The 25134-nt window shown below is 35.7% G+C and overlaps 4 protein-coding genes across 7 annotated transcripts; 2 read left to right on the forward strand and 2 right to left on the reverse strand.

Annotated features, from left to right (window-relative positions):
* Positions 1-349: 349 nt before the first annotated feature.
* On the reverse strand, positions 350-1413 carry fahd1 (FAH domain containing oxaloacetate decarboxylase 1). Its single transcript, XM_039685704.2, has one exon. It carries the CDS (start codon positions 1162-1164, stop codon positions 505-507), a length of 660 nt encoding a protein of 219 aa, XP_039541638.1. The 5' UTR covers positions 1165-1413; the 3' UTR covers positions 350-504.
* Positions 883-7967, forward strand: hagh (hydroxyacylglutathione hydrolase). 2 transcript variants are annotated; one of them, XM_039685703.2, is made up of 9 exons: positions 883-1020; positions 3630-3793; positions 3863-3927; positions 4012-4129; positions 4720-4828; positions 6199-6302; positions 6472-6573; positions 6664-6743; positions 7196-7967. In XM_039685703.2, exons 2-9 carry the CDS (start codon positions 3689-3691, stop codon positions 7293-7295), a joined length of 783 nt encoding a protein of 260 aa, XP_039541637.1. In that variant the 5' UTR covers positions 883-1020; positions 3630-3688; the 3' UTR covers positions 7296-7967. The 2 variants fall into 2 exon arrangements, with proteins under 2 accessions (XP_039541637.1, XP_039541636.1); XM_039685702.2 differs by lacking the exon at positions 883-1020 and adding an exon at positions 1989-2148.
* On the reverse strand, positions 7415-15599 carry ciao3 (cytosolic iron-sulfur assembly component 3). Its single transcript, XM_039685701.2, has 11 exons — positions 15446-15599; positions 14259-14354; positions 13980-14123; positions 13757-13889; positions 12258-12392; positions 12040-12158; positions 11600-11729; positions 11442-11514; positions 11239-11376; positions 9695-9852; positions 7415-8953 (listed from the first exon to the last, which is right to left on the reverse strand). The coding sequence occupies exons 1-11, from the start codon at positions 15509-15511 to the stop codon at positions 8712-8714; spliced, it is 1434 nt and encodes a 477-aa protein (XP_039541635.2). The 5' UTR covers positions 15512-15599; the 3' UTR covers positions 7415-8711.
* Positions 15600-15674: 75 nt separating this feature from the next.
* On the forward strand, positions 15675-24219 carry LOC120489061 (hexosaminidase D). Of its 3 annotated transcripts, none has more exons than XM_089128303.1 (14): positions 15675-16359; positions 16759-16848; positions 16963-17245; positions 17336-17445; positions 17686-17773; positions 18304-18468; positions 19518-19701; positions 20406-20477; positions 20724-20928; positions 22496-22578; positions 22705-22780; positions 22871-22966; positions 23069-23158; positions 23544-24219. In XM_089128303.1, exons 2-14 carry the CDS (start codon positions 16769-16771, stop codon positions 23722-23724), a joined length of 1713 nt encoding a protein of 570 aa, XP_088984429.1. In that variant the 5' UTR covers positions 15675-16359; positions 16759-16768; the 3' UTR covers positions 23725-24219. The 3 variants fall into 3 exon arrangements, with proteins under 3 accessions (XP_088984429.1, XP_088984430.1, XP_039541634.2); XM_039685700.2 differs by having other exon boundaries at positions 15676-16359; positions 16703-16848; XM_089128304.1 differs by lacking the exon at positions 23069-23158 and having other exon boundaries at positions 16703-16848; positions 22871-23011; positions 23544-23680.
* Positions 24220-25134: the final 915 nt, after the last annotated feature.

Raw genomic sequence — 25134 nt, forward strand, 5'->3', positions numbered from 1 at the left:
TACAGTCTTTGTATAGTATGTGTGTGTGTGTTAGACATAAATCATCAAGCTTAAACTTTGCACCATGTCATTATTCTGGTGTCAGCATCAATGACAACTGAAAGGTGACATTTGAGAATAGATTTTCCTACATGTGTGGTTGAGCTGCTGTTTTTCAAATGTATCCATGCAACTGATATACCGTATGTAATAATTAGTCAATTTGAAAAACAAAGCTGCTCTGATTAAAGTACATTTTGTCCTGTTAAATAGTGCACATAACTTCAACGGCCAGGGGTCTTGAAAGTGAGAAAGCAAATCAGCCACAGGTAATTTTGCATAATGAAAACAGCATGAGATGACTACAAAATATGATGAAGTCAGATCTTTTTTTATTCAGAAAAGATTAAACAATATATAGTGAATGTGTCCTTGTCGGACATTGTATTCGCATTTAAAACAAATCAAAATGCTTGTGCTTTGCAGCAATTTGAGACTCAAGAATCTTAATTATTGATGATCAAATCAACTTTTTCTATCAACTTTAAATGTCATTGTCACAATGCCATCAATCCCAGCTTGAAGTTCATCATGTTCCTGGACGCTTGACACTCCTTTAGGGGTCCCAGTGAGAATGAGATCGCCTTCTTCCAAAGAGATGATCTCACTGATGTAGTTTATGAGAAATGGGATGGAAAAGATCATCTGGGATGTGCTTCCACTCTGTTTCAGGATATCGTTCACCTTCAACCACAGATTGATGCTCCCAGGATCTGGGATCTTCTCCTTGGGGATGAAGTCACTAATGGGGCATGAGGTGTTGAAAGCTTTGGCCAGAGTCCATGGAAGACCTTTGGACTTGCATTCGTCCTGAATGTCTCGAGCTGTCATGTCCAGGCATAACACATATCCAGCCACATGGTCCATGGCTGAAGACTGAGGAATAGCAGTTCCTCCTTTACCAATGACCACCCCGAGCTCAACTTCATGGTGGAGATTGCTGGTGTAGACGGGGACCAGAATAGGAGACCCTTCCCTAATGTAAGCAGACGGGGGCTTCAGGAAGAGCACGGGCTCGCTGGGAATTGCATTTTTGAGTTCGATGGCGTGATCTGCATAGTTTCTCCCGACGCATATTATTTTCTTTCCCCATTCCCAAAAGCGAACAATATTCCTCGTGCTCATTTTGTAGTCCAACACCAGCGAGTGCAGCAGCCGGAAATAAAATGACCTTTGGTCGCTTGAAAACGGAGGGCGATGAGACGCGTTAGCAGTACATTACGAAATATGTAAATCTAGAACGAATAAAACAAACAAAAACTGATAATACGGTCAGGAATTAAGTCCAGGAAACATTATTTGGCTTGAAGAAATCCATCACAATCACGAACGAAGCTCGAAACGCGATCCTACTACGGCAAAGGCTTACCTTATGAATATTAATTAGGTCTCACAGGAGTCCTTGAGATCTATCCAGTGGCGAAAGCTGTGTTATTGAATATTAATGAGGTTTTGTTGACGCTCCTAGTTTGGCCATCCAATGACAATGATGAGTTACATTCCCAAGTCTTTAGCTATTTTTGTATTGTTTGCTATTGTTTTCTATTGCTTGCATAGACATTTTTTGGATTTCTTTTGTTTGCATCAACAAAACGGATGTGGATTGGATTTATGGATTTATACTTATGGATATTATTAATGTACGTTTTAATTAATTGAATTAAATATGCCACTATTATAGGCAACGTGTCAAGCTCTATATTCATTCACATAATAGCTATAATTTAATTTTTTTTTAATTTTCTAATTGTTTTATCATTTTATATAGAGACTTACGTTGTATTGCATTTTATTGTATTTTTATATTGGGTATATATTAAATATGAAATAGGTCATGTGACATGAGCCTTCACTGTAGTAGGATTCGTAAATAACCCCCAAAACAGCGTGGATTACTGAACGCGCAACACTCCCTCGTATTGGATTGGTTAAACGAGGGGTCAAAGTTAAAAAGTGGGCTGTTTTGCACTTTAAACCAGACCTTCTACTTCCTCCTCCCTGTGCTGGCTGTAATACCAGACAGCTGAAGTCCTGATATGCGGTTCAGGACACTGGCGGCGAGTGCCTGCACTCTTGGTGCTCTCGGAGCTGCTGTCGCGCATAAACTCGGTATGTTTACGAGGATCTTTCCTCGCGCATGATCAGAAAGAATGCCTTATTTATCGATATGCATATGCATCTATATGTCAGTGCTGTCACAGAACCTTTGGTGTAATGGCAGTCAGTGTTTTGATCTAGTGAAAGAATTGTTCCCTAAGTGGGGAGTTACATCATCTTGGCTGTTGACGTATGTCATCGAGCATGACATGATGTGGCATGATAACGCATTCTTGAATAGTGTTCTTGTAAAAGGCAAAATGCAACACTTTGCATGTCTTGCGTGTGGAGTGACGTAAGTGTAAACACGATAGTGCTTTATGTTCGTTTTGCTTTGTGCAATTAAAAGTTGTAAAACCACTTGTCAAATATTCCTTAATTCGTACTTTTGTGTTAACAGACCTGTACTGTCGTAATTTAATACGCAGTGCATTATATTTTACAGTATTGCATTAGATGCAATAGGGAGAAAATTACTAAACCATCATCAAAACATGAAACAATTTTATCACGATATTTACGCATTTTCCATAAATTATAGATGAACCCCCAAGTGTTGATTTGAACCCTACATTTTTATAATGTCAGGGTCTTAAACATATTTTTAAAGAAATTACAAGTTTTATTCAACTTTGATGCATTTAAATTAGGGCTGTCAAACGATTAATCGTGATTAATCGCATACAAAATAAAAGTTTGTGTTTACATAAAATATGTGTGGGTGCACTGTGTATAATTGTTTTGTATATATATATACACATGCATGTATATTTGGACCATATATCATGATACATGAAAATATTTCTTAAATATATACATTCATTTGTGTGTATTTATATATATATATAAAATAATTATACACCGTGCACCCACATATATTATGTAAACACAAACTTTTATTTTGGATGCGATTAATCACGATTAAAAAGCCAACATCCAAAATAAAAAAGCATTGATGATAATACATATAAATGTTTCTTGATTATCAAATCGGCATATCAGAATGATTTCTGAAGGATCATGTGACACTGAAGACTGGAGGAATGATGCTGAAAATTCAGCTTTACCATCACAAGAATAAATTACATTTGAAAGGATATTCAAATAGAATTTAAAATTGCAAAAATGTTTCACAATATTACTACCAATACAACTAACTGTAGTTTCCACCAAAATGCTACAGCTACTGAAGTAATTGTTATCATAATAACTGTATAATCATAATATAAGAATGTAGGTACTCCTTCACACTGAATGAGATGTTTCAGAATAATTTTTAGTTTCATTTGGACTAATTGTATTTTAACATTTGGAAAAAGCAGGTGGAACCCGTTTAAAGTAGTCAAGCTGGTGATGCCCTTCTGTAACATGAATAATGAGCCTAACCAGTTCCTCAGTTCCTGGTAGACAAGGTCGACTACCAGGAACTTATGTTGAAATCTATGTGTTATCCAAGCGAGAACATTTCCTTATCCTGAATCTCGGTTTTGAAGTTCCTACAGCCTGGTTTCACTCCGCTCTAAGGAAATCCTCTCTGGTGGAACAGTCAGATATGAAGGTCGAACTGCTTCCTGCTCTCACCGACAACTACATGTACCTCCTCATCGATGAAGACACCAAGGAGGCAGCCATAGTCGATCCAGTAGAGCCCCAGAAGGTAAGAATATCTCATTGTGGATGTTACACATTGTGCATCGCATGGATTCATAATTGTCATCTGTCTCAGGTTGTAGATGCAGTCAAAAAGCATGGCGTGAAGCTCAAAAGTGTCCTGACCACACATCATCATTGGTAAGTCAGACCTGTAATAAAGCCCATGCACACTAATATGACAGCTTAATTGGGGAATTAAAGGTGATGTTTCATAACTTCCAGGGATCACGCTGGAGGAAATGAGAAGCTGGTGAAGCTCATGCCGGGACTGACAGTGTACGGAGGAGATGACAGAGTGGGAGCTTTAACTCAGAAAGTCACACACTCCAACACTTTCAAAGTAAGACTGGTTTATTTAATATATATACGCCTGTTGGAACGTTTCGGGTCAGTAAGATTTTTTAACAAAATTGAATAGTTTTATGATCAAAATGACATTAAAGATATCAAAGAATCCTGTAAAAAAGGTTTTAACAAAAAAAAAATGAGTTAGCACTATTGTTTTCAACATTGATAATGGTAATAAATGTTTCTTGAGCATCAAATCATCATATTACAATGATTACTGATGGATCATGTGACACTGAAGACTGGAGTAATGATGCTGAAAATTCAGCTTTGTCATCAGAAGAACAAATTACATTTTCAAATAAATTAATTAAAAATAAAATAAAATTATTCTAATTATTAATTAATTAATTATTTCAAATAAAATAATTAATTAAAGTAGAAAACCGTTATTTTAAATTTGAATAATATTTCAAAATATTAAATGTTTTTACTGTAAAACATTAATAAATGTAAAATATGAATAAATCTTATTGACCCCAAACTTTCCAATGGCACAAATTGGTTTTGAATGCAGCTTAACCAATCAGAACCATGCACTTCATACCGCTGGACACATTTCAGATTGTTTGATCGTTCCAGGTGGGCTCTCTGAATGTAAAGTGTTTGTTTACGCCGTGTCACACCACCGGCCACATCTGCTATTTCGTAACAAAAGAAAACAGCACCGAACCACCAGCTGTGTTTACAGGTAAGACACATTTTCATACACTTCCGTTCAAAAGTTCAGTACGATTTAATAAAGTCTCTTCTGCTTACCAAGGCTGCATTTACTTGATCAAAAATACAGTAAAAACAGTAATATTGTGAAATATTATTACAATCTAAAATAATAGTTTTCTACTTCAATATATTTTAAAATGTAATTTATTCCTATGATCAAAGCTGAATTTTGACACATGTGTCACATGATCCTTCAGAAATCATTGTAATATGATGGTTTGATGCTCAAAAAAACATTTCTGATTGATTGACGTCCAAAGAAGGTTGTTCTTTGTTGAATAGAAAGTGCAAAAGATCAGCGTTTATGTTTTTGTAACATTAAAAATGTATTACTGTCACTTTTTATCAAATTAATGTATTCATGATGGATAAAAATATTAATTTCTTTAAAAAATAAAGGGGTGGTATAATGGCCCTTTTCACAAGATTTAAAATAAGTCTCTGATGTCCACAGAGTGTTCATGTGAAGTTTTAGCTCAAAATACCCCACAGATAATTTTTTAGGGTGAGCAAAAACGTGTCGTTTCGTGTGTGCCCCTTTAAATGCAAATGAGCAGCTCCGATTATGCAGACGCGCATTAAAATGTCAGAAGAGTGTCTGACATTTTAGTTTAAACTGGAGTCGGGCAATAATGGAGAGACTCAAAAAAAAGTGACAACATGTAGAATGCAACAGAACGTTTCTGAATGGTTAGTTGATGAATTTATGTTGTGATGTGGAGTTAACTATCTTCAAGTCTTTGATTAGCATATTCTGTCTTGATAATCTATAAAATCGCTTTTGTGTAGGAACTGTTACATGATATTGCATTTGTGTAACGTACTGTATTGCATGTGAAAAGACAGATGCGACAGCTTGAGCAGACTCACAATGTGCTTTATTACAACAACTCTTCCTCTTCTCAACATTAACCGTGTTCCCGGGGGCGGGGTTTATGTAAATTTTAGGGTTTGTGATGTCACTATCCCGGGAGGAATATCGTGTACTCCCTACAAGCCGTTTGTTGTAGTCCTTAAAGCGATTTCTGAACTTTGAACTTTGAGCATTGTAACTTTGCAGATGTTGTTTATGCTCAAACAGCAACATTACACACTGACTAAAGTTAGAAAAGTGAAATCATAATCAACCACCCCTTTAATAAAAATCACACTGACCCCAAACCTTTAAAACGGTAGTGTACACTAAGTAAATAATTTTTTAGTGATTTAACAACTTTACTGATTTAATTTGCTCAATTAAATTTTTTTTTTGTTGTTTGCTCAATTAAAGTCTGACTTTGTAGAACTGTATTGACAAGCTGTTTTTTTTTTCTCTTGTTACGTTCACATTGTGAATAGGAGATACCCTGTTCGTGGCCGGCTGCGGGAAGTTTTTTGAGGGTACCGCTGATGAGATGTACAAAGCCCTGATCGAGGTTTTAGGCCGTCTTCCTCCAGAGACGGTAACAATTCCCATAAACTCTAAACTCAAATCTCTGTGTTTTTGCTATAAAACATCACTGAACATTTCATTTTAAAGCAATAAATGCTGTTTATCTCTTACTGTAGAAAAACAACACGTTTTAAGTTGTAAAAAGTCGCATGTTCACTCACAATTTCCTCTGGTTGCAGCGTGTGTACTGTGGGCACGAGTACACCATCAATAACCTGAAATTTGCGCGGCATGTCGAGCCAAACAATGAGGCCATCCGGACAAAGTTGGCTTGGGCTAAGGTGTTTAACTCCTCTTAAACATTCATTTACTTCAGCTGCAAATACTATCATAGCGCAAGTGTTTGAATAACCTTGTCTTACATTGATTAGGAAAAATACGATAACGGAGAGCCGACCATTCCTTCTACGGTGGCTGATGAGTTCACATTTAACCCCTTCATGAGAGTGAGGTATGTGAAATCATTCCCAAATATACAGTTATTTATAACTTCTCCAAAAGATATAATATCATTTTTGGGTGTGAAAATAGTACTAACATCTCTAAGACTTTTGCACAGTACTGTACATCATGTATAGACTTTCTTAAACTTCACTTGTTGTTTGTGCATTTCACATTATCTGGACATACGAGTAAACTTAGTATATTGCTGATAAAATGTAAGCATTGGTTTGAACTTAGAGACAAAAAAAATAGAAAGTATTTTTTATTATAAGAAGTATTATTTTAAAGACATTTATTATTTAAAATTAAATTTAGTATTAAATACGTTGTCATTAGTAAACTACGTTAGTTAACATGATCTAACAATGAATTCTACAGCATTTTTTAGTCTTTGTTAATGATAATCTCAAATGTTACTAAGATTTGTTTCCCCCTCACGTCTTTGTGTTTGCACTTCAGAGAGAATTCGGTACAGGAGCATGCTGGGACCAGTGACCCGATTGAAGCCATGAGAAGTATCCGTAAGGAGAAGGACAGCTTTAGAGTCCCGAAGAATTGAGTTTTCGGGCTTGTCTTTGCGATGGTCAGCACCACTACGCTCATCGTTTCACTAACAATAGCAGGACATGAGGCACATGCTTCATTTGTCAAAATCAAAAACACAATTTTTGGGCAGCGTATCATCTTCAATGAGCAATACTCAGCAAAACAATGCATTTAAATCATTGTTACAAGCAATAGATCAAACAAAAACAGATGTTTTCATCGTTAAAAAAATACATTAATGCCGTCAATTTGCATTTAAAAAAAAAACACACAAATGTAGGTCTGTGCTGTAGGCCAAATTTTATTTGCGTAAGTTTTATTTTTGGAAGGATCCAGACCGTGTCTGAACCAATGTTGTGTGGTTAAATTATAGTTTTATTTCAGAATGTTTCGTCTTAATGTGCAATGTTTTTTTTGTAAATCCAAAATAATTATTTTTAAGATGTTGACAAAGCGAGGTGTTCCAGCTAAATTTAATTTGGTGTGTTTTAATGTCCATAAGAAATTGAACTGCATTTATTTTGATGTTTCTGAATGATTTTGAATGTAGAAAATATTGAACACTGCATACTAGTTTTAGCTTTTCACTGCAGTCTTATTTCAGCCAATCTTGCACTAGTCGTCAGATGTAACAGAATATTTAATTATAATCATTCAAACTGAATAAAGTTTTAATATAAATGTTTACAGCGGTTTGTTTTTGTAGAAATGCAGCGACACAGATTTTCTTAATGAGTGTTTATTACCTGCTTTGTGAAACAATATTAAGTACTAATTGTAAAATACTATTCCTGTTGCATTATTATAACACCCAGAAGTCTGCAAACAGTCCTGGATCAACTTTATCATGATAAATCCCGTTTATAATGCGGGTTTAAATACAATGTAACACAAATGAAAATAGTGTACTGTGCAGGACCAATTTTAATAAAAATGTTTTTGTTGTTGCTTTTTCGGGTAATTTAAAACACCCTGAATAAAAATGACTGATAAAAAAAATGTATTGAGCAAAATATATGTATAGTTTATTTCCTCAATAAATATAATTACATTCATGGAATTATTTTATACATGGAAACGTTATCATTTTTATTGTCATCATGAATCAAAATGTATTCTCAAAAACAACTGTTTTCAGTGCATACTACAGTACATAGTAACAATGAATTTACAGGAATGCTTAAAAAAAAACACAAACTCGAGGATAAATGAGAGAAAATAAAACAAGGCAACATTCATGGACAAGTAGATACATTAAGTCCGGTTTGACATGTAATCTGAATAGCATATATCTAATAGATACATATTTGCAGGAAATATTACTTCATCTGTCCATTCAACTGTAATGACATGTAAAGCTGTTGTAGTGTCTGATGAACGCACACAGAGAGGAACACTGTAGTTGGTTGATCAGTGTCAGGGCAGCTCCTCACCACTTTATACTGAGGCCACTGTTGTTTTTTTCTACGGCGTGGTATTGTGTGTGCAGTAACTGTCGGGCTTTCTCGTCTCCCACGCTCTTCACCCAGCACTGATAGAGTTCAGCCACTCGCGAGTCCTCCTCTGGCACTGCTGTACGTTCACCGTGGTAAAGCTCCTCCACCTGCTGCAGCAACTCTTTGTTGGACTGATCTGATGAAGGTTTGAGCTGACCACCGCCGTTAAGACATCCTGTAGAGTTCAATTAAACGCATTTGTGAATCAGACCTTATTTTAAAACGCTACTAAACAACACTGACTAACATTAAAGGCCCTTTTTTAACGATCTAAGCAAATGGTGTCCGAATCCACTTTTGCTAGTTTAACGACGGGATTTAAGCGCATGGTCTGAGAAGTTTATCCCTATTCTCTTAACGAATAATGAGTGTGTTTTGGGAGTAACGTGCAAAAAAAAAAAAATTCCTTTAAAAGCCAGTTGCGCTCGCGCCAATGGCGGATTTGCTATTTACATGGCGGGATTTGCACACGGAAAAACTGAACGCTTCTCCAGAGAGGAAACGGATTTACTCATGTGCGAGGTTAACGCGAGCGAGCAGATCTTTATGTACGCAATAATAATTTTTATATTGTAATTAATTTCAATTTTATTTTTAATATTTGGCTTGTTTTGTGTGCTGCTGCTCGTCCCTGTGTGAGTAACAAAAAAATATTGGCGCAGTCTATTTCAGTTCCCTCAAAATAGTAACGAGCCAACAATGCGCCTGAACACATCTCGTTTTCAGACCAGCGCACAAATGCGTTTGCTATTTAAACAACGTGGAACAGAATGTGAAAATGATAACTGCGTCAGGCTGAAACTAGCAAAAAACACTTGCGTCGCGCCTGGTGTATGATAGGGCCCTAATAGGGCTTATGCAAGTTTAGAACAGATATTATTCAAGAGAACAGGACTAGTGGTAATTAATTTCCTACCTGACGGACATGCCATCACTTCTACAAAGTGGTACGTTGACTTCCCTCTTTTCAGCTTTTGCACCAAGTTCTGAATGTTCCTGAAGCCGTAGGCGGCAGCAAAACGCAGCAGAACTTGGCCATCCTTCTCCAGACTGACTTCCTGGAAGTCCTTGTTTCTGTTTGAACAAAAAGAGAGACAAATAAAATGTACCTTACGAAAAAAGTATTGAGGCACTACCACGATGCACAAACACTTGACACAAACACAAACACTACCAATGAAGAACAACCACTCTAGAACAGTCTTTTTAAATAAATCAAATGCGACATCCGACAAGCATATTATTCCTTAACAAAACAGTATTTTGGTAATAATACCATGGTAAAGGTATCAGGTTATCTAAAATGACGGAGATTTGATACATACTATGGAACTGAATGATTATCATAAAATGATCATATTACCAAAGGAATTAACGCTGTGCTCCAGTGCACTTCAAATAATACCATGGTAACTACAATTTCTGACCAATTTCCAGTTATAAAATTGTTTTAAATAGTTATTTTTAAAAATAACTTCATACAGAAATTAGATGAAATTGGTAATTAGTAAATTAAAAATTACTGGGTGATTTCTTTCTAGTAATTTCTAGTCAAAAGAGAATTTTTAAAAGAACTATGTGTAACAACTGGCTATAGAAAATGATATGATATTACCATGATCTTAGGCTATTATTATCAATAATTTGGATTTTTTCAGACCTCAAAAAAAAAAAAAAATCACACTTTTAAAAATTCTCTCATATTTCTAGGTTTTCCTGGTCTGCGGAAACCCTGACTGAACGATGGTATTTTTTTCTAACATTTATTATTATTATTAATTAAAAAAATATATATTAATTAAAATCCTTAAAACAAATATTCATTATTTAGGTAATATTTCTTAAAATATTAAAAGTGTATACACTTCCATTCAAAGGTTTGGGTTGGTAACATTTTTTAAAGAAGTCTCTTTTCGGCTGCATTTGATTAAAATTATGTAAAAAAAATAAAAATTAGTAATATTGTGAAATATTATTAAAATTTGAAAGAATTGTTTTCTATTTTAATACATATTGAAATATCATTTATTCCTGTGACCAAAGCAGAATTTTAAGCATCACTACTCAAGTCTTCAGTGTCACATGATCCTTCAAATATCATTCTAATATGCCGATTTGATGAGAATAAAAATGTTTTGATCAAGAAACATTTCTTAATATTCAAAAAAAAAGTTTTTGCTGCTTAATACTTTTGTGGAAACTTAAACTATAAATCTCTAAAAAAAATGTATCAAAGGACAACATTTATTACAATTTTAAATATTTTGTAACAATTTTGATCAAATGTAATGCATCCTTGATTAATTCAATTAAACGTATCATTGATTAATAAAAATATTCATTTCTTTAACAACTACAAAAAAAAGACTGACCGCCAACCTTTTGAGCGGCAGTGTACATATAACATGTAAGTGTACATTTCTGGGACCTTTTTAACAGTATTGCTGTGTTCACACGTACTTCACTGTCTTGTATGTCAGTTCATCTACTTCAACCCCAAACAGCTGTTTTGCGGCATGTTTGTAGATGTGATGAAGGTATCCTCCAGATCCACTTCCTGCGTGACGCAGCAGCTCCTCCCCACAGACATTACTGAACCTAAAAGCACACATTCATGTATGACACAATTTCTACTATTGGTTTGGCAAACATGAAGAACTCACATTGTGTCTAAAGGGGCCAACTCCACATCTCTCAAGGACACATTCTCCTCCTCCAACATCTTCAGAACTTCTCCTGTTAACCAAACGCATACAAGATGAGGGACTGAGCCTTGTTGTTGTACACTCGTTCATCTTTAAATGCTGTTAGATTCACTCACCTGAAGTAATAACACAGTCCACCTCTCTGGTCTCGTACTCGCTAAGGTAAAAGTCTGGTCTGGAAGCCTCTAGTTTCTTATCATAGCAGGGCATCACAGTCACATGGTAGATCTTCTGTGGTGAAATACCCTATGAAAGGAAATGATGGAGAATAAAATGCCGTTTGACCTTGATTTGTCATGTAAATTACAATAGGTGAGACTTATATATATATATATATATATAAATATAACGACTTTTTATATATATATATATATATATATATAAAAGTCACTGTTAACTTAACTGAGAAATATTTTAAGGAAAATATTTAAAATATTATAAATAATTATTTAAAGAAAATGTACAATATAGTTAAACGACAATGAAACATTACAGGTTTTTAATGTGGGACTTTGTATTTGGCACAAAGCATTGTGGGCAGTTCATTGTTTAGTACCTCCTGAGAGGCAAAATAGCCCTTGACTAGAGAACCCATGATCTGCTGGGGCGAGCGCGTTGTGCTGATGTACGGGAGGATGGATTCACCATGAGTCTTCTCAGCATAGCAAATCCAACCTGGATGAAATACAGAGAATAAATGCATGTTGGACCCATTATAAAGCACACTACCAAGAATATTTCAGAAAATAAAAATACAGATTGAGAAAAGACTACCTGGACAGGCAGACGCCAGCATCGGTAGGGCCTTCTTGTCCACTTCCTTCCGATTGAATCGCTCCAGAAACTCCTTCTGGCTTTCTAACAGGCTGAAAGAGCGACTGAAGCCGGTCTCAAACACATGATGGACACCTGAAAGATCAGTATGGCACTTCCATGATCTCAATACACAGAGGAGCATTTGGAAACCCATTTAGCAACGTGTCACAATTCAGACTTTTTTTTTCACAATTTGGACATTTCTTCTCGCAATAGCTCACAATTGTAAGTTATAAACTCCTAATTGTGAGTTTACATCTCACAATTTTGACTTTGTCTCCTAATTCTGAGTTTACATCTCCCTGTTTTGACTTCATCTCATGAGTTTTCATCTCATAATTCTGACTTTTTTTCCTCCTAATTCTAAATTTACATCTCGTAATTCTGAAATTTTGTCATGTAAATCTGAGTCAACATCTCCTAATTCTGAGTTTACATCTGGCAATTCCTTTTTCCTTAGAAATTCTAAACTTGCCATTCTTTTTTTACCCCCGCCACGGACTAAAAAAAAAGTTATTTGCGAATTTTGTCTCACTATTCTGAGTTTATACATTTCTCCAGAGAAATAAATTGTAAGAAAAAAAAGGATTTACTCACCCTTATGTTGTTCCATGCCCATGAGACCTTCGTTCATCTTAGGAACATGAATTAAGATATTTTTGATGAAATCTGAGAGCTGGATCACTCCTCCATACTAGTCCATAGGCTTCTTGAGGGATTGAAACTTGCTGGCCACAAAAAGTTATTACAGACATTGTTAAAATAGTCCAAGTGACTTCAGTGGCTCAATCTTAAGTTTATCAAACGACGAGAACACTTTTTGTGCGCAAAAAACAACAAAAATAACGACTTTATTTCAACTATTCATGTCCTTCTCTCTCTGCCTCGAGTGAGATCACTAGTTTAACAGCGTATGATCTGTTGTTGTACGTCACACGCATTACACACGACCAGCGTCGGCCAATAGTGAGTGTACGTGTGACGTAGCTCTACGCTATCAAACTACGTTAACTGACTAGAGGCGCATAGAGAAGGAAGTGAATAGTTGAAATAAAGTCGTTATTTTTGTTTGTTTTTGCGCACAAAAAGTGTTCTCGTCGCTTGATAAAGTTAAGATTGAGCCACTGAAGTCACTTGGACTATTTTAACGATGTCTTTAATAACTTTTTGAGGCCCGCAAGTTTCAATCCCCCAGGAAGCCTATGGACTAGTATGGAGGAGTGATCCAGCTCTCAGATTTCATCAAAAATATCTTAATTCATGTTCCGAAGATGAACGAAGGTCTTACGGGGTTGGAACAACATGAGGGTGAGTAAATACCATAGACTGTAAAAAATAGGTAAATACTGACAGAATTTTAATTTTGGGGTGAACTATCCCTTTAAATTTGTGGTGGAAATCAGCTTCCATTGGAGGAATTCTTTGACTGATCAGATGAATTGCAGCTTCCAACTCACCCACATTTTTCAGGAATCTGGTGAGTCTGTGGGCCACCTCGCTGCTTTTGAGACCGTAGTGTGCAGCTAGAGAAGCTCTTGACTGGGGCGATACAGACACCACCACCACCTTCTGCTCGCTACTGCTAACCTGCTGCTCGAAGGCACAAACATGTTTTTAGGTGAACTATTTATGTGGAGCGACAAGTTAAATGCAGTTTAATGAGTGTAAAGCACTGCACACTTTATTATGACGTAGCACACGGAACAGTTCCTCATGACTCTGTTGGGTGATAAGGACACTTTCTGCAGACGTGATGCAGCCACTGCAAGCGAGACAGTCGTTCAGCGTAATCTTGGCTTTCTCCAGCTTTTGCTTTTGACCATCCTGGGAAATAAGAATTTTCAACATATCTATCTAAGGTGACAAATCAAAAACATACTTTGCTTTTTGCTATCAAATGAAACAAGACAAAACACCACAATACTGGCTCAAAATAAAAGTCACAAAATTTGTACTCACCTGATGGACCTGAAAATAACTGCCATCATCTTCTATCTGGATTTTAGCCACAGATCTGCCTTGTTTCTTTTCCACCTTTACAGGCTTTACACATTCCTGATCAATTGGGCAAATTAACAGCAGTGAAATTATATTCTGTATTATAGATTATATACATTACCGTTTAAATGTGTGGGGTCAATAAGAGTTTTAAGAAATTAATTTACTTTTTTATCAGGGTGACCAAAGGTGTCAGTTAAGATATTTATAATGTTGCAAAAGATTTCTGTTTCAAATAAATGTTTTTCTTTTCAACTTTATTTATCAAAAAATTCTGGAAAAAGTATCATGGTTAACAAATAAAATATTAAGAAGCACACAACTGTTTTCAACATTGATAATGACAACACTGAAATAAATTACATTCAAATAGAAAACAGTCATTTTTAATTATGATATATTTTACAATATTATTGTTTCTACTGTATTTTGATCAGCTAAATGGAGTCTCTTCTGCTCACCAAGACTGCTTTTCAAACATTTTAAAAATCTTCCTGACCCCAAACTTTTGGACACTTAGGTCATAGTTAAAAATGTACGGCTATTGGTTTAGAATCTAGATGACAAATATATGATATGTCAAAATATCAAACCGAGTGTTATCAGCAATATTTTTTAATTAAACGGTGTAGCAGTAAATTTCAGTGCATGACAAACTGTCAAAATACATTTTGAATAGAATATAATACCCAACAAACTTGTGTTTGTCATCTGTTTTCTTTTAAAGTTATGTTTGCACTTTTTTTCTTACAAATAAATCACTTGGTTTAGATATTTTATCTATATAAGTGTGCCTGAAGTGTACAAAAACATTTTAGGACCAGTGTACATATTGTATACAGTAAGTTAGTTGGCAGATCATTGGGTTTTAGACAGTCACTTTCTGTATCTGACAGAGCAAATAATGTAGGCCCATCCTTAGGAGCTCGAACTAAATGTTCTTGATAATTAGCATTTACACATAAGACGTGTCACGTCTGAAACATGTGTCACTTTTAAAAACGTATCGTTCTCTGTATACAATGTTACATCCATGTATCTTCTTCTCTCTTTTTTTGCCCAACATTAACAGCTGATTTAATGTAAATGCGTTAAATTAACAGAAATGTGTCTGCTTTTAATGTTACGAACAGAAACAACAATTCAACCTGAGACGGAGTGATGAAATCATCTAAATCCGTGAGCTGAAGCACTCCGCTGAAATGCGACGCCATTGTTTTTCACTGCTACCAGTATGCATGTGCTGTGGTTGGTTGGGCTCTGTGAATGACTTCCAAACTCTCCAATCGTAGACCACCTAATAGGCTCTGCCCAATCAAAGCAAACAGTAAGAGGATAAGGGCGGGACTTCAGCTGATATGATAGTACAGGTCAACTGTATGTCACATGATGTCACACTGGTGTATTCATTCAACGTCGAAGTTTGTGCATTTTACATATTTTCATATTAGGCAAACATCTAATTGTTTTTCTAAAAGCATTGAGATTAAACTGTTTAACTTGTTTAAATTGTTAGCTACATTTAAACAATGCAAAATCTAAATTTAGTGCTCTCAAATTCGGATTTCCTATATACTGGAACAATATATTTTTAGATATATATTTAGATATATTTTGTCTTAATATTTAAATAATGCTTTAGCTGGAGTATATCATACAGGGCTCTTTACGTTGTTGACATGTAGAAACTGGTATTATGTATCTGCGCATGTATAAGACATATTACGGTCGCCTATCTGAATAAATCACGCCGTAAAGTGTCGACGTGACGCGCACAATTACTTTCACTGTCACGCAGTTTGCGTTCAGGTGTTCGCGTTTAGTCAAGTGCATAAACATAAGAAAGTTTGTCAACCAACCATCTGTCATCATAATTTGGCAATGCAAATTAGCTCCCGTGTGAACGTCACATGGTAAAACAGGTTGAACTTGCCTAAGTTTCAACAGCACAGATGCACTTGCAGCACAAGAAACTACTAACGTTAACGGAAGTAAATGTATGCCTGCTTTCCTGCATCATAAAGGATTTAATATCCCTAAAGAATTGATGATCCTTAACAAAGTAAGTAGACGTTTCGATATTTCTAAATAATAGCAAGATGTATCCTTTTAAGGCTCCGTGTAATGAAAAAGTATCAGAATTGTGAGAAAATAAATAAAAGTGCATGCTGTATTTTTTTTTAATCTATTTTGATTATTGATATATTTACTTTATTTAAACCACACAATTTCCATTTGTAAAGTGGTTAATGATTGTTACTATAAATAGGCTACATATATTTAATTATAAATACGTATTTAGAAGAGGAGTTTTTTTTCTATTGATATTATGAACACTAACAGGTAAAACATTTTAGCTTGCCATTACGTGTTGTGATTTCCAATGTAAATTTTGTATTTTCAAGGTCACCTGAGTTGAAAGCCTGCCTTAAGTTTTATGGTTTATCCCATCCACCTGCAGAGAAACAAACATGAACAATCAAAAGTTAATGAGGTTAATCATCGGTGGGTTGGTGATTGTTGCCATGGGGAAATTTATCTTTAGTCCAAGGTGAGGATTTCTCAAAAGTCTCCATGTACACACGTGCATCCATCCATCTTTCAAACAAGGCTTCATTGTCCCAAACAAGTTTATAATTGCATTTTGTTTACCTTCTGTTTATAGCTCAAGCAAAGGCACAAGTGGAAAGACACACCGAATCATAATAAGTAATAAGTTCTGGGCTGATCAGCGTGTCCCGCAGCTGACTTTGGATAATTATCAAGAAGATCCTGTCAAAAAAGAACATACAGACGGCTCAGTGGTTCAGCCAGAGGAAAAAAACACGATCCAATCAAAGCAAGAGGAGGTTGAGCCAGACATTTCTGACAATACACAGACCGATCCATTAAAGATTGTACACTTGGATCTGAAAGGTGCAGCACCCAAAGTCACATACCTCAAAGAGGTGGGAATTAGTGTATGCAAACAAACTGGATTGAATGTGTATGTATGAATAGTCTCCTTTTTTAAAGTTTCCCTTCATGTTCTTTAACAGATGTTCCCTTTACTGTCATCTCTGGGTGCTAATGGGATATTGCTGGAATATGAGGATATGTTTCCCTATGAGGGGGAGCTCGCAATTCTCAAATCAAGCTTTGCGTACAGGTGGGTGACTGATTCTGAGCTTCCAATAAGCTAAACTTGACTTAATTTGACTCAAAAATTTCAATTCCAGTGCAAAAGTAGGCATCCTGAAGAGTAGCTACTTTTCCATACAATTTTTGAGTGAACTATTGTTATAATATATTCACTGATCACAATCTCATGATTTGTGCTTCTTTTTCTTAATTGCTTTATCTCAATCATATTTTCCCCACTTGTTTGTCTTTATTGTTTACGGCAAAGTCCGGAAGATATTGAGGAAATTAAGTCACTTGCCAAACAGCACAAGCTTGAACTAATTCCTCTTGTGCAGGTGTTCGGACACTTGGAGGCAAGTACAGAAGAAGCTAATTATCATAAAACAATATATTTATCTCAAACATGTGCTTGTTGCATATACTTAAAGGAGTAGTTCACTTTTCAAAAAGCTTTTGCTGATAATTTACTCACCCGCATGTCATCCAAGATATCCATGTCTTTCTTTCTTCAGTCAAAAAGAAATGAAGGTTTTTGATGAAAACATTCCGGGATTTTTCTCCATATAATGGACTTCAGTGGGAACCAAACGGTTCACATCAAAAACCTTAATTTCTTTTCAAATGAAGAAAGAAAGACATGGATATCTTGGATGACATGGGGGTGAGTAAATTATCAATAAAAGGTTTTTTTTAAAAGTGAACTACTCCTTTAAGCAAAGCGCTAAAGGCAGCTTTACATTTTTTTTTACATACGCATCAAGGTCAACCATTCATGGTGGTGGTGAACTCATTCAAATGCTGTAGATGCATTGTTTGACTTGACTTTATTAGCATGTCTTACACTCCTGCTTACACTTAACCAGTCTTTCTGGTCACATTTCAGTTTGTATTAAAACACAAGAAGTATTTCAGATTGAGAGAAGTGGAAACTTTTCCCAATAGCCTAAACCCTCTGGCCCCAGAAAGCATGGAACTTGTTCAGGACATGTTAACTCAAGTTATGAAGAAGCACCGGGAAGCTCGGTGGTTCCACATTGGAGCTGACGAGGTTGGTGGCTCTTTATTCTTGACGGATCAGTTAAAAATGGTCGTCTGATGAAAGAAAGAAAATAACAAAGGCATGATGAAATTGTTTTCATTTTTGATTAAATGCATATCCACTGTCAGTGTTGGGGAAGTTACTTTTAAAAGTAATGCATTATAATATTTCGTTACTCCCTAAAACGTTACTTTTTATTCAATAACAAAAAAAGTTATATTCTTGGCAAATGTAAAGGCCCTTTCACACCAAAAGTTAAGAATAAGCCACATCTGTGCAGTGCAAACAAACCTTTTAGCTGTTCTGCCGTTCTGGTCTGCGTTTCTTGTACAATAACGTAACTCGCTGCGTAGCGTAACTACCATAACGCGATGCATTGTTCAAGAAATCGACTTGCTAGTCACGACTGTTTCCCGAAAACAGTATTTTTCACTAATTGGTTAATAAAGTGATATTAAATGCATAAAGTATATTTGTGTAATTGAGCATTTTTGAAAAAGCTGTCTTGTAAATTTAAAAGTAATGCATTACTTTACAATTTACTTGGAAAAAGTAATCTGATTACATAACTCAAGTTACTTGTAATGTGTAACCCCCAGTGCTGCCTACTTTCGATAAAATATATCTAGGTGTGTGGACTGGGCGAAAGCGAAGATAACAACATAACTTGCGATCATAGTTGGCCAACGATGCTTTTGGGAAATGCACCCCTGGATTGCAGAAGAATAAAGTACAACACTCTTACTTCAGCAATATTTAATGAAAATGAACACAAGTGATGCTTATCTAAAGTTATTTTTGCTTAGTACTATGGTTGAGATAGATCATCAAATTTCTGCAGCAAAGACATTGGTAAATAAATTGAAATTAAATGCATAAAGTATATTTGTGTAATTGACCATATTTGAAAAAATATCTTCTTGAAAATATTTTCTTGAAATTTTTAAAAAGTAATGCATTGCTTTACTATGTACATGAAAAAAGTAATCTGATTACATAATTTGTTATTTGTAAGGCGTAACCCCCAGGGCTGTCCACTTTTGATGTAATACTTTTAGGTGCGTGGGCTGGGCGAAAGCAAAGATTCGAAGCGCTGGTTGGAGGCCAACAAAGGAGACATGGGAAGGCTGTACCTCAATCATGTGACCGCAGTGGGGAAATTTATGACCAAACTGAAGCCAGGAATTAAGCTGATCTTGTGGGATGACATGTTTAGGAAGTTCAGCTCCAAATCTATCAAAGGTTTAATGCAAACCTTTAAATTCATTATTTCTTTAAATTGCAGGTGTCAATTTTGATAAATTCAGTTTATCCAAATTATCATTGAGAGCAAACCAAACTCTATGGGAATTACCAAAATATCCAAACCCACATTGCACACACTGTGGGCTGCTGTTACAATTAAAGTTAATGTTTAAAAAAAAAAATATATATATATATATATATGAAGAGTTCAGATGCAAAAGCCTCTAAGTGCCATTTGAAATTTTCTTCTAGAATGATCATTTTTATCAAGCTTGTATATTTAAGTTCAGTGATTTCACTTAAATGGCAATGATAATTACCTATTAATTGTTACTTAAGTGAAATTACTGAACTTAAATATACAAGTTTGATAAAAATCATCATTAAAGAAGAAAATTTCAAATGGCATTTAGAGGCTTTTGCATTCTGAACTCTTCATATATATATATATATATATATGTAAATTTGCTGAAATGTTTTTGCATTTGATGATATTGGTGTGGATGAAGCATCATGCTAAATATTTGTCACCTTATGAAATGATTTATTCCATAACTGAAAGTATGTAAAAGGGGCATAAAGTACCGGGACAATTACGTTTTCGATTGAAAGTTACTTTGTGCACCTTTTAAGCTTTCAAAAATACAACAATGGCAATAGTTCAGAAAAGCAAGTGTAATATTTTTGGTTCTGATTTTTAGAATCTGGTTTGCAAGACCTTGCATCGCCAATGATATGGGAGTACACCCAAAACTTCAACGTGAAGGAGATTGGTGAGGCCATCTTCTGTTTCTTATAAATGACAGTCAGCAAGAAAATATTGCCCCAGTTTATACGCTTAAAACATATTCCTTAAAGTGAATGATTGATCTAAGCATATTATTCAGAAGAAAAAAAAAAACGTTAAAAATTCACCACCTTAATGAAACAATGAATAATCTTTCCCACCCCAAACTTTTGAAATTTGTCCATTTTTTTCTTAAACATTTTCTCACACAATATTTACTTATTGTTTGTAGGTAACTATATCTCTAAGTACGAGGAGGCTGGATTTCAGGGCGTGTGGTTTGCCAGTGCTTTTAAAGGAGCCTCTGGAATTGACCAGACATGGACTCCAATCACTCACCATTTAAAAAACCACCTGCAGTGGCAGCAAGTCATTACATCCATGCCGCAGTACAAGTCTGTGAAATTCCATGGCATTGCGCTGACTGGCTGGCAGAGGTAAGCTTGCAGTTTTACCCGATTGTTTCTTCAAATATTTTGTGTACCACCTAGTTAAACACCACTTTTCAGTGGCTTTAACAACTGTTAAAAACAATTTGTACACAGTTTGAACACCATCCAAAAATGCCATTCGTCAAGTTATGAAGCAGGTAGATATAATCATTTGCAAAGCCAAACTTGCAGTGCAAGTGAGGAAACCTTCAAATCACAGAACTGACCAGAGGGCTTCATTTTGCCATCATGTAGAGGGACGAGAGATAATCAGCCTTTTTTTTGCCATTTGGCATTTTTATTACCAGGACATTTTACCCTTGCGAATATGATGATGATTAGCGATATGCACTGTCTGAACCTGAAAGTTGACTTTTTTTTTTTAGCTTCACTAATCCAGCCCACTGGTCAAACTTGGCCAAACCCTGGCAAACCAAAATAACAGAGTTATTTGGTCAAAGGTGGGATGGGAACCGCCATTTGTCAGGGTCCGGACAGTAGCCTGCCACACTTCTGTACAACATGACAGAAGCTGAAGAATTTTGTGTCTAAAACAATGCAATTTGCCACTCGAACACTACACACCCAAATAAAAAACAGCTGTACAGCTGGTGTTTATCACAGAAGGCAACGAATAAGCGAGTGGCCAGAGTATTTTGTGCCTTAAACAGGACAGACCGCCGCTCTAAGACGCCTCGTTGGTAGGTAAATTCTCGCCCGTGAGATTACATACAGCTTCAGTTATGGTGACCATATTTTGATTACCAAAAACCAGGACACTCGGCCCAGCAAACACATGGGCCAACTCGAATGATACTCGAAGTTTACTCCAAGATACCTTATTAATTTCAATACATTTAAAGTTGGTTATGCCTCCTCTGTATGGATAGAAAATTGTTATATTGTTATATGAAAACAGGACAGTTGGTCACCCTAGCTTCAGTAGATTTGAGGAAGGATGGGATAACCCCATAGCGCCAGCTCTGACGCAATGCCGATTGAACCGAACTCGAAATGAAACTGGTGTTGCTTTCGTTGGAACTATTATTTGGTTGCAAAATAGAGCAAACAATACTGAAATCACTTGATATTACCATTTGGTTTGGTGAACTAAAATCATGTGAATATTTGGAAAAAAAATGCACTCTCGCTCATTGCTCTTAAATAGATCTGTATGCACTGTCTGTCTAAATTTGTTCTTCATGCTAGTAAGTGCTAAATCCTCACTTTTACAAAGGTGTATCGTCAAGAAAGGCAGTTTTGTAAATTTGCTAAAAGCAGCAGACTGCACCCAAACTGTTCAATGCACGCTGCTTGTGTGGATGCAGGTAATTTGAGGTAATTTGATTGGATCTCATGGATTGGACCTTTTATGGCATTTTTCCTGTCAGAAATGCATGCTAATGTTATTTTTTTTTTGTTTAAGGTGGTGTTGAATTAAATGAATGGCCAAACATTTAGTTCATGTACCCCCTCTGTTAATTCACATACCCCAGTTTGGGAACCACTGTAGTAAATGAATAAGCATTGTAGACTACTGTGGTTAATGAAAAACTGAAAATGTTTGTTTAAGGTATGAGCATCACACTGTGCTGTGTGAGCTTCTCCCGGTAGGCATTCCTTCTCTGGCTGTCTGTCTTCAGACACTAAAATATGGTGAGTATTTATTAAATCCATGTTCAGTATGGTGTATATATGCATTTTTTATTTCAGGAATGGGAATAAAATCATATGTGATGTATTGCAAAGGTATCATGCTGTGCTGTGTTTTGTGTGCGTTAGGTTCATTTGATGCCAAGGCACAGAGTGAAGTACAACGCATTCTTGGCTGTGAAATTCAGCTGAGCAAAAATGAGTGGTATGAAAATGTTTGAACACATACACGCACAAACACACACACACACACACACACACGTTTGTAACAGATCTTTTCTTGGATGTTCTGCAGTAAGGGTGCATCCTTTCCTGGCTCGGATGTTTATGAAATGGTGAAGAAGATCAAGGACAACCTTGAGAGTTCAGTCAAAAAGATCATGCAAAGCTAGTGAGTGATCAGAAAATATGAACTCAAATGACATTCACTCAGCGCGTAAGCCAATATTAATTCTCTTTCACTTGGTTGTTTTGTTGGTCTTGTGTTGTGCAGCCATTTCAGGGGATCATTTAGTTCTTATCATCGCAAACACAACTTTGCAAACCCTCGTAATCTTGCATTTTTCAAAGATGAACTGAAAAAGTAAGTTTTCGTTTTTTGCCCTGTCATATCTTTTGACGGTTATTAGCAAGTGTATTTTCTGTATATAAGTATATTTTGCATAAAACATTTTGGTTATTATTTAGATACAGGTTTCCCACAGTCATAGTGAGCCAGATGTTGTTTTGAGACAGTTCACAAATGATGGTCGTAAATGAATACATGTCCAGTAGAGTAGAGGTTATGCTACACTCATGAATGTATTTGTCACAGTGTATGTTTGCTCTCAGGTGTGGTAGATTATTATAAACCATAAACTAGAAATTCTGGTTCAAAGAGTTGATCTAGTTAAGATTGTTCATGCTGTGGGGTGCGTAAAGTGAAACATTCACAGTTACCTAAATATTTTGCTTTTTTTCCTTGTCAGATTGAGGAATGAATGGGATTCATTTTTTAAAACTTTCCACCAAAATATGGATGCCATCTTCTACCCAGACACATTAGAAGAGTGGTTAGAAGAGAACGTCAACGAACACCTAGAAAGACTTAATGAAATGGTGGGTGACGTAGAACGAATCATTAAACTCAATGGACAGCCAAAGGATTAAGCCGTGTGAACTAGGTGAAATGAGCTTGCAGACCAACAGGAAGTAAATTCCAAAATGTGACTTTCGATCCTGTTGTGCTATCATAAACGGATGTTTTTTTCCACTTCAGGGATCCTGCTTATTCCCTGAAGGCTCCGCTGGTAGTGGTAATAACATTAGAAGTAGTACTCTAAAGAAGTACTGTAATTACATTATGCATGCACTTCTTGAAGAAGTGGACGCTGTGCGTTGATGCGTTTTTTGTGTGTTTTTGCATGTGTACTTATGAGTTCATGTAAATCGTTTACCTTTCCAGTTAAATTGGTATAGCTCTTTTTATTTATTAAATGTCTACACCGTGTCCTAACCAGACACGATAAGATTCCAACGACAAATAATTTGTCTGTCCACACCATGGACTGTAAAATAAAAAAAATAAAAAATGGACGACGCCCCTTCGCTCTCATCCTTTGGTGAGAACCATAGGCCGTAAAATAAATGGAGACATTTCTTTTATACATTGTCATGTTTCTTTAGAAATAAATAATGGACAAATGGAGTCTTTGGGTGCCTTAGATGTAAAATTATTTGCTGTCAAAGTGACGCCAAAATGAATGTGAGTCAATGGAATGTTTACAGCAGGTGAGGGTCTGATGGTTTTCTTGATGGTCAAGACAAGAAATTAAGTAAACGATTCAGTCAAACATATACAGGATACAACGAGCCTAAATATACAGTTATGAAATTTCACTTTGCCCTCAGCCAAAGCGATTTGCCAGGTAATAAATTATAGATTAAGACTCTCATCTCATGTTTAACCACTAGACTACACAGACCATGTGTGACAGACCATTTAATAGATATGCATAGTCCTTAAGACAATTTACTGTTCAATAAGAATATTTACTTAATTAGGCTATATCAAAATGTGCTGTTGTGTTTTGGGGTTTGGACCGAACATTGTAATGAAATGACTTTTTCATTTTCATTACATTTGTGGTGATGTCCTAAACTTGAACGAATTGTTATTTTGAGTCCTGTATTTTCAATGGGTCATGAGACAGAGAACTGAAAGCCAGCTGATATTAACTTGGGACATCTTATTCGTATACATCTACTATTGGAGTCAATGAAGGTTACCAACATTCTTCAAAATATATTTTTACTTCAACAGAGGAAAGAAATGTATATAGGTTTGGAACAACATGAGGGTGAGTAAATGATGACAAACTGAACTATCCCTTTAGGCAGAAAAAGTAAAAAAAAATAAATGTATTAGATTGCCTGGGATGGAACACATGAAACTACGATTAGCATACATATCAAATATGAATATATATTTACAAATAAATAAAATATTTAATACACAGTTTTCGAAATAACCGATTTTTTGACTGGAGAATATAAGGGAGCGCGCTTTTATTTTGAATG

Source organism: Pimephales promelas, chromosome 3 (genome assembly GCF_988280905.1).
Source record: "Pimephales promelas chromosome 3, fPimPro1.hap1.1, whole genome shotgun sequence".
Classification (NCBI taxonomy): Eukaryota; Metazoa; Chordata; class Actinopteri; order Cypriniformes; family Leuciscidae; genus Pimephales; species Pimephales promelas.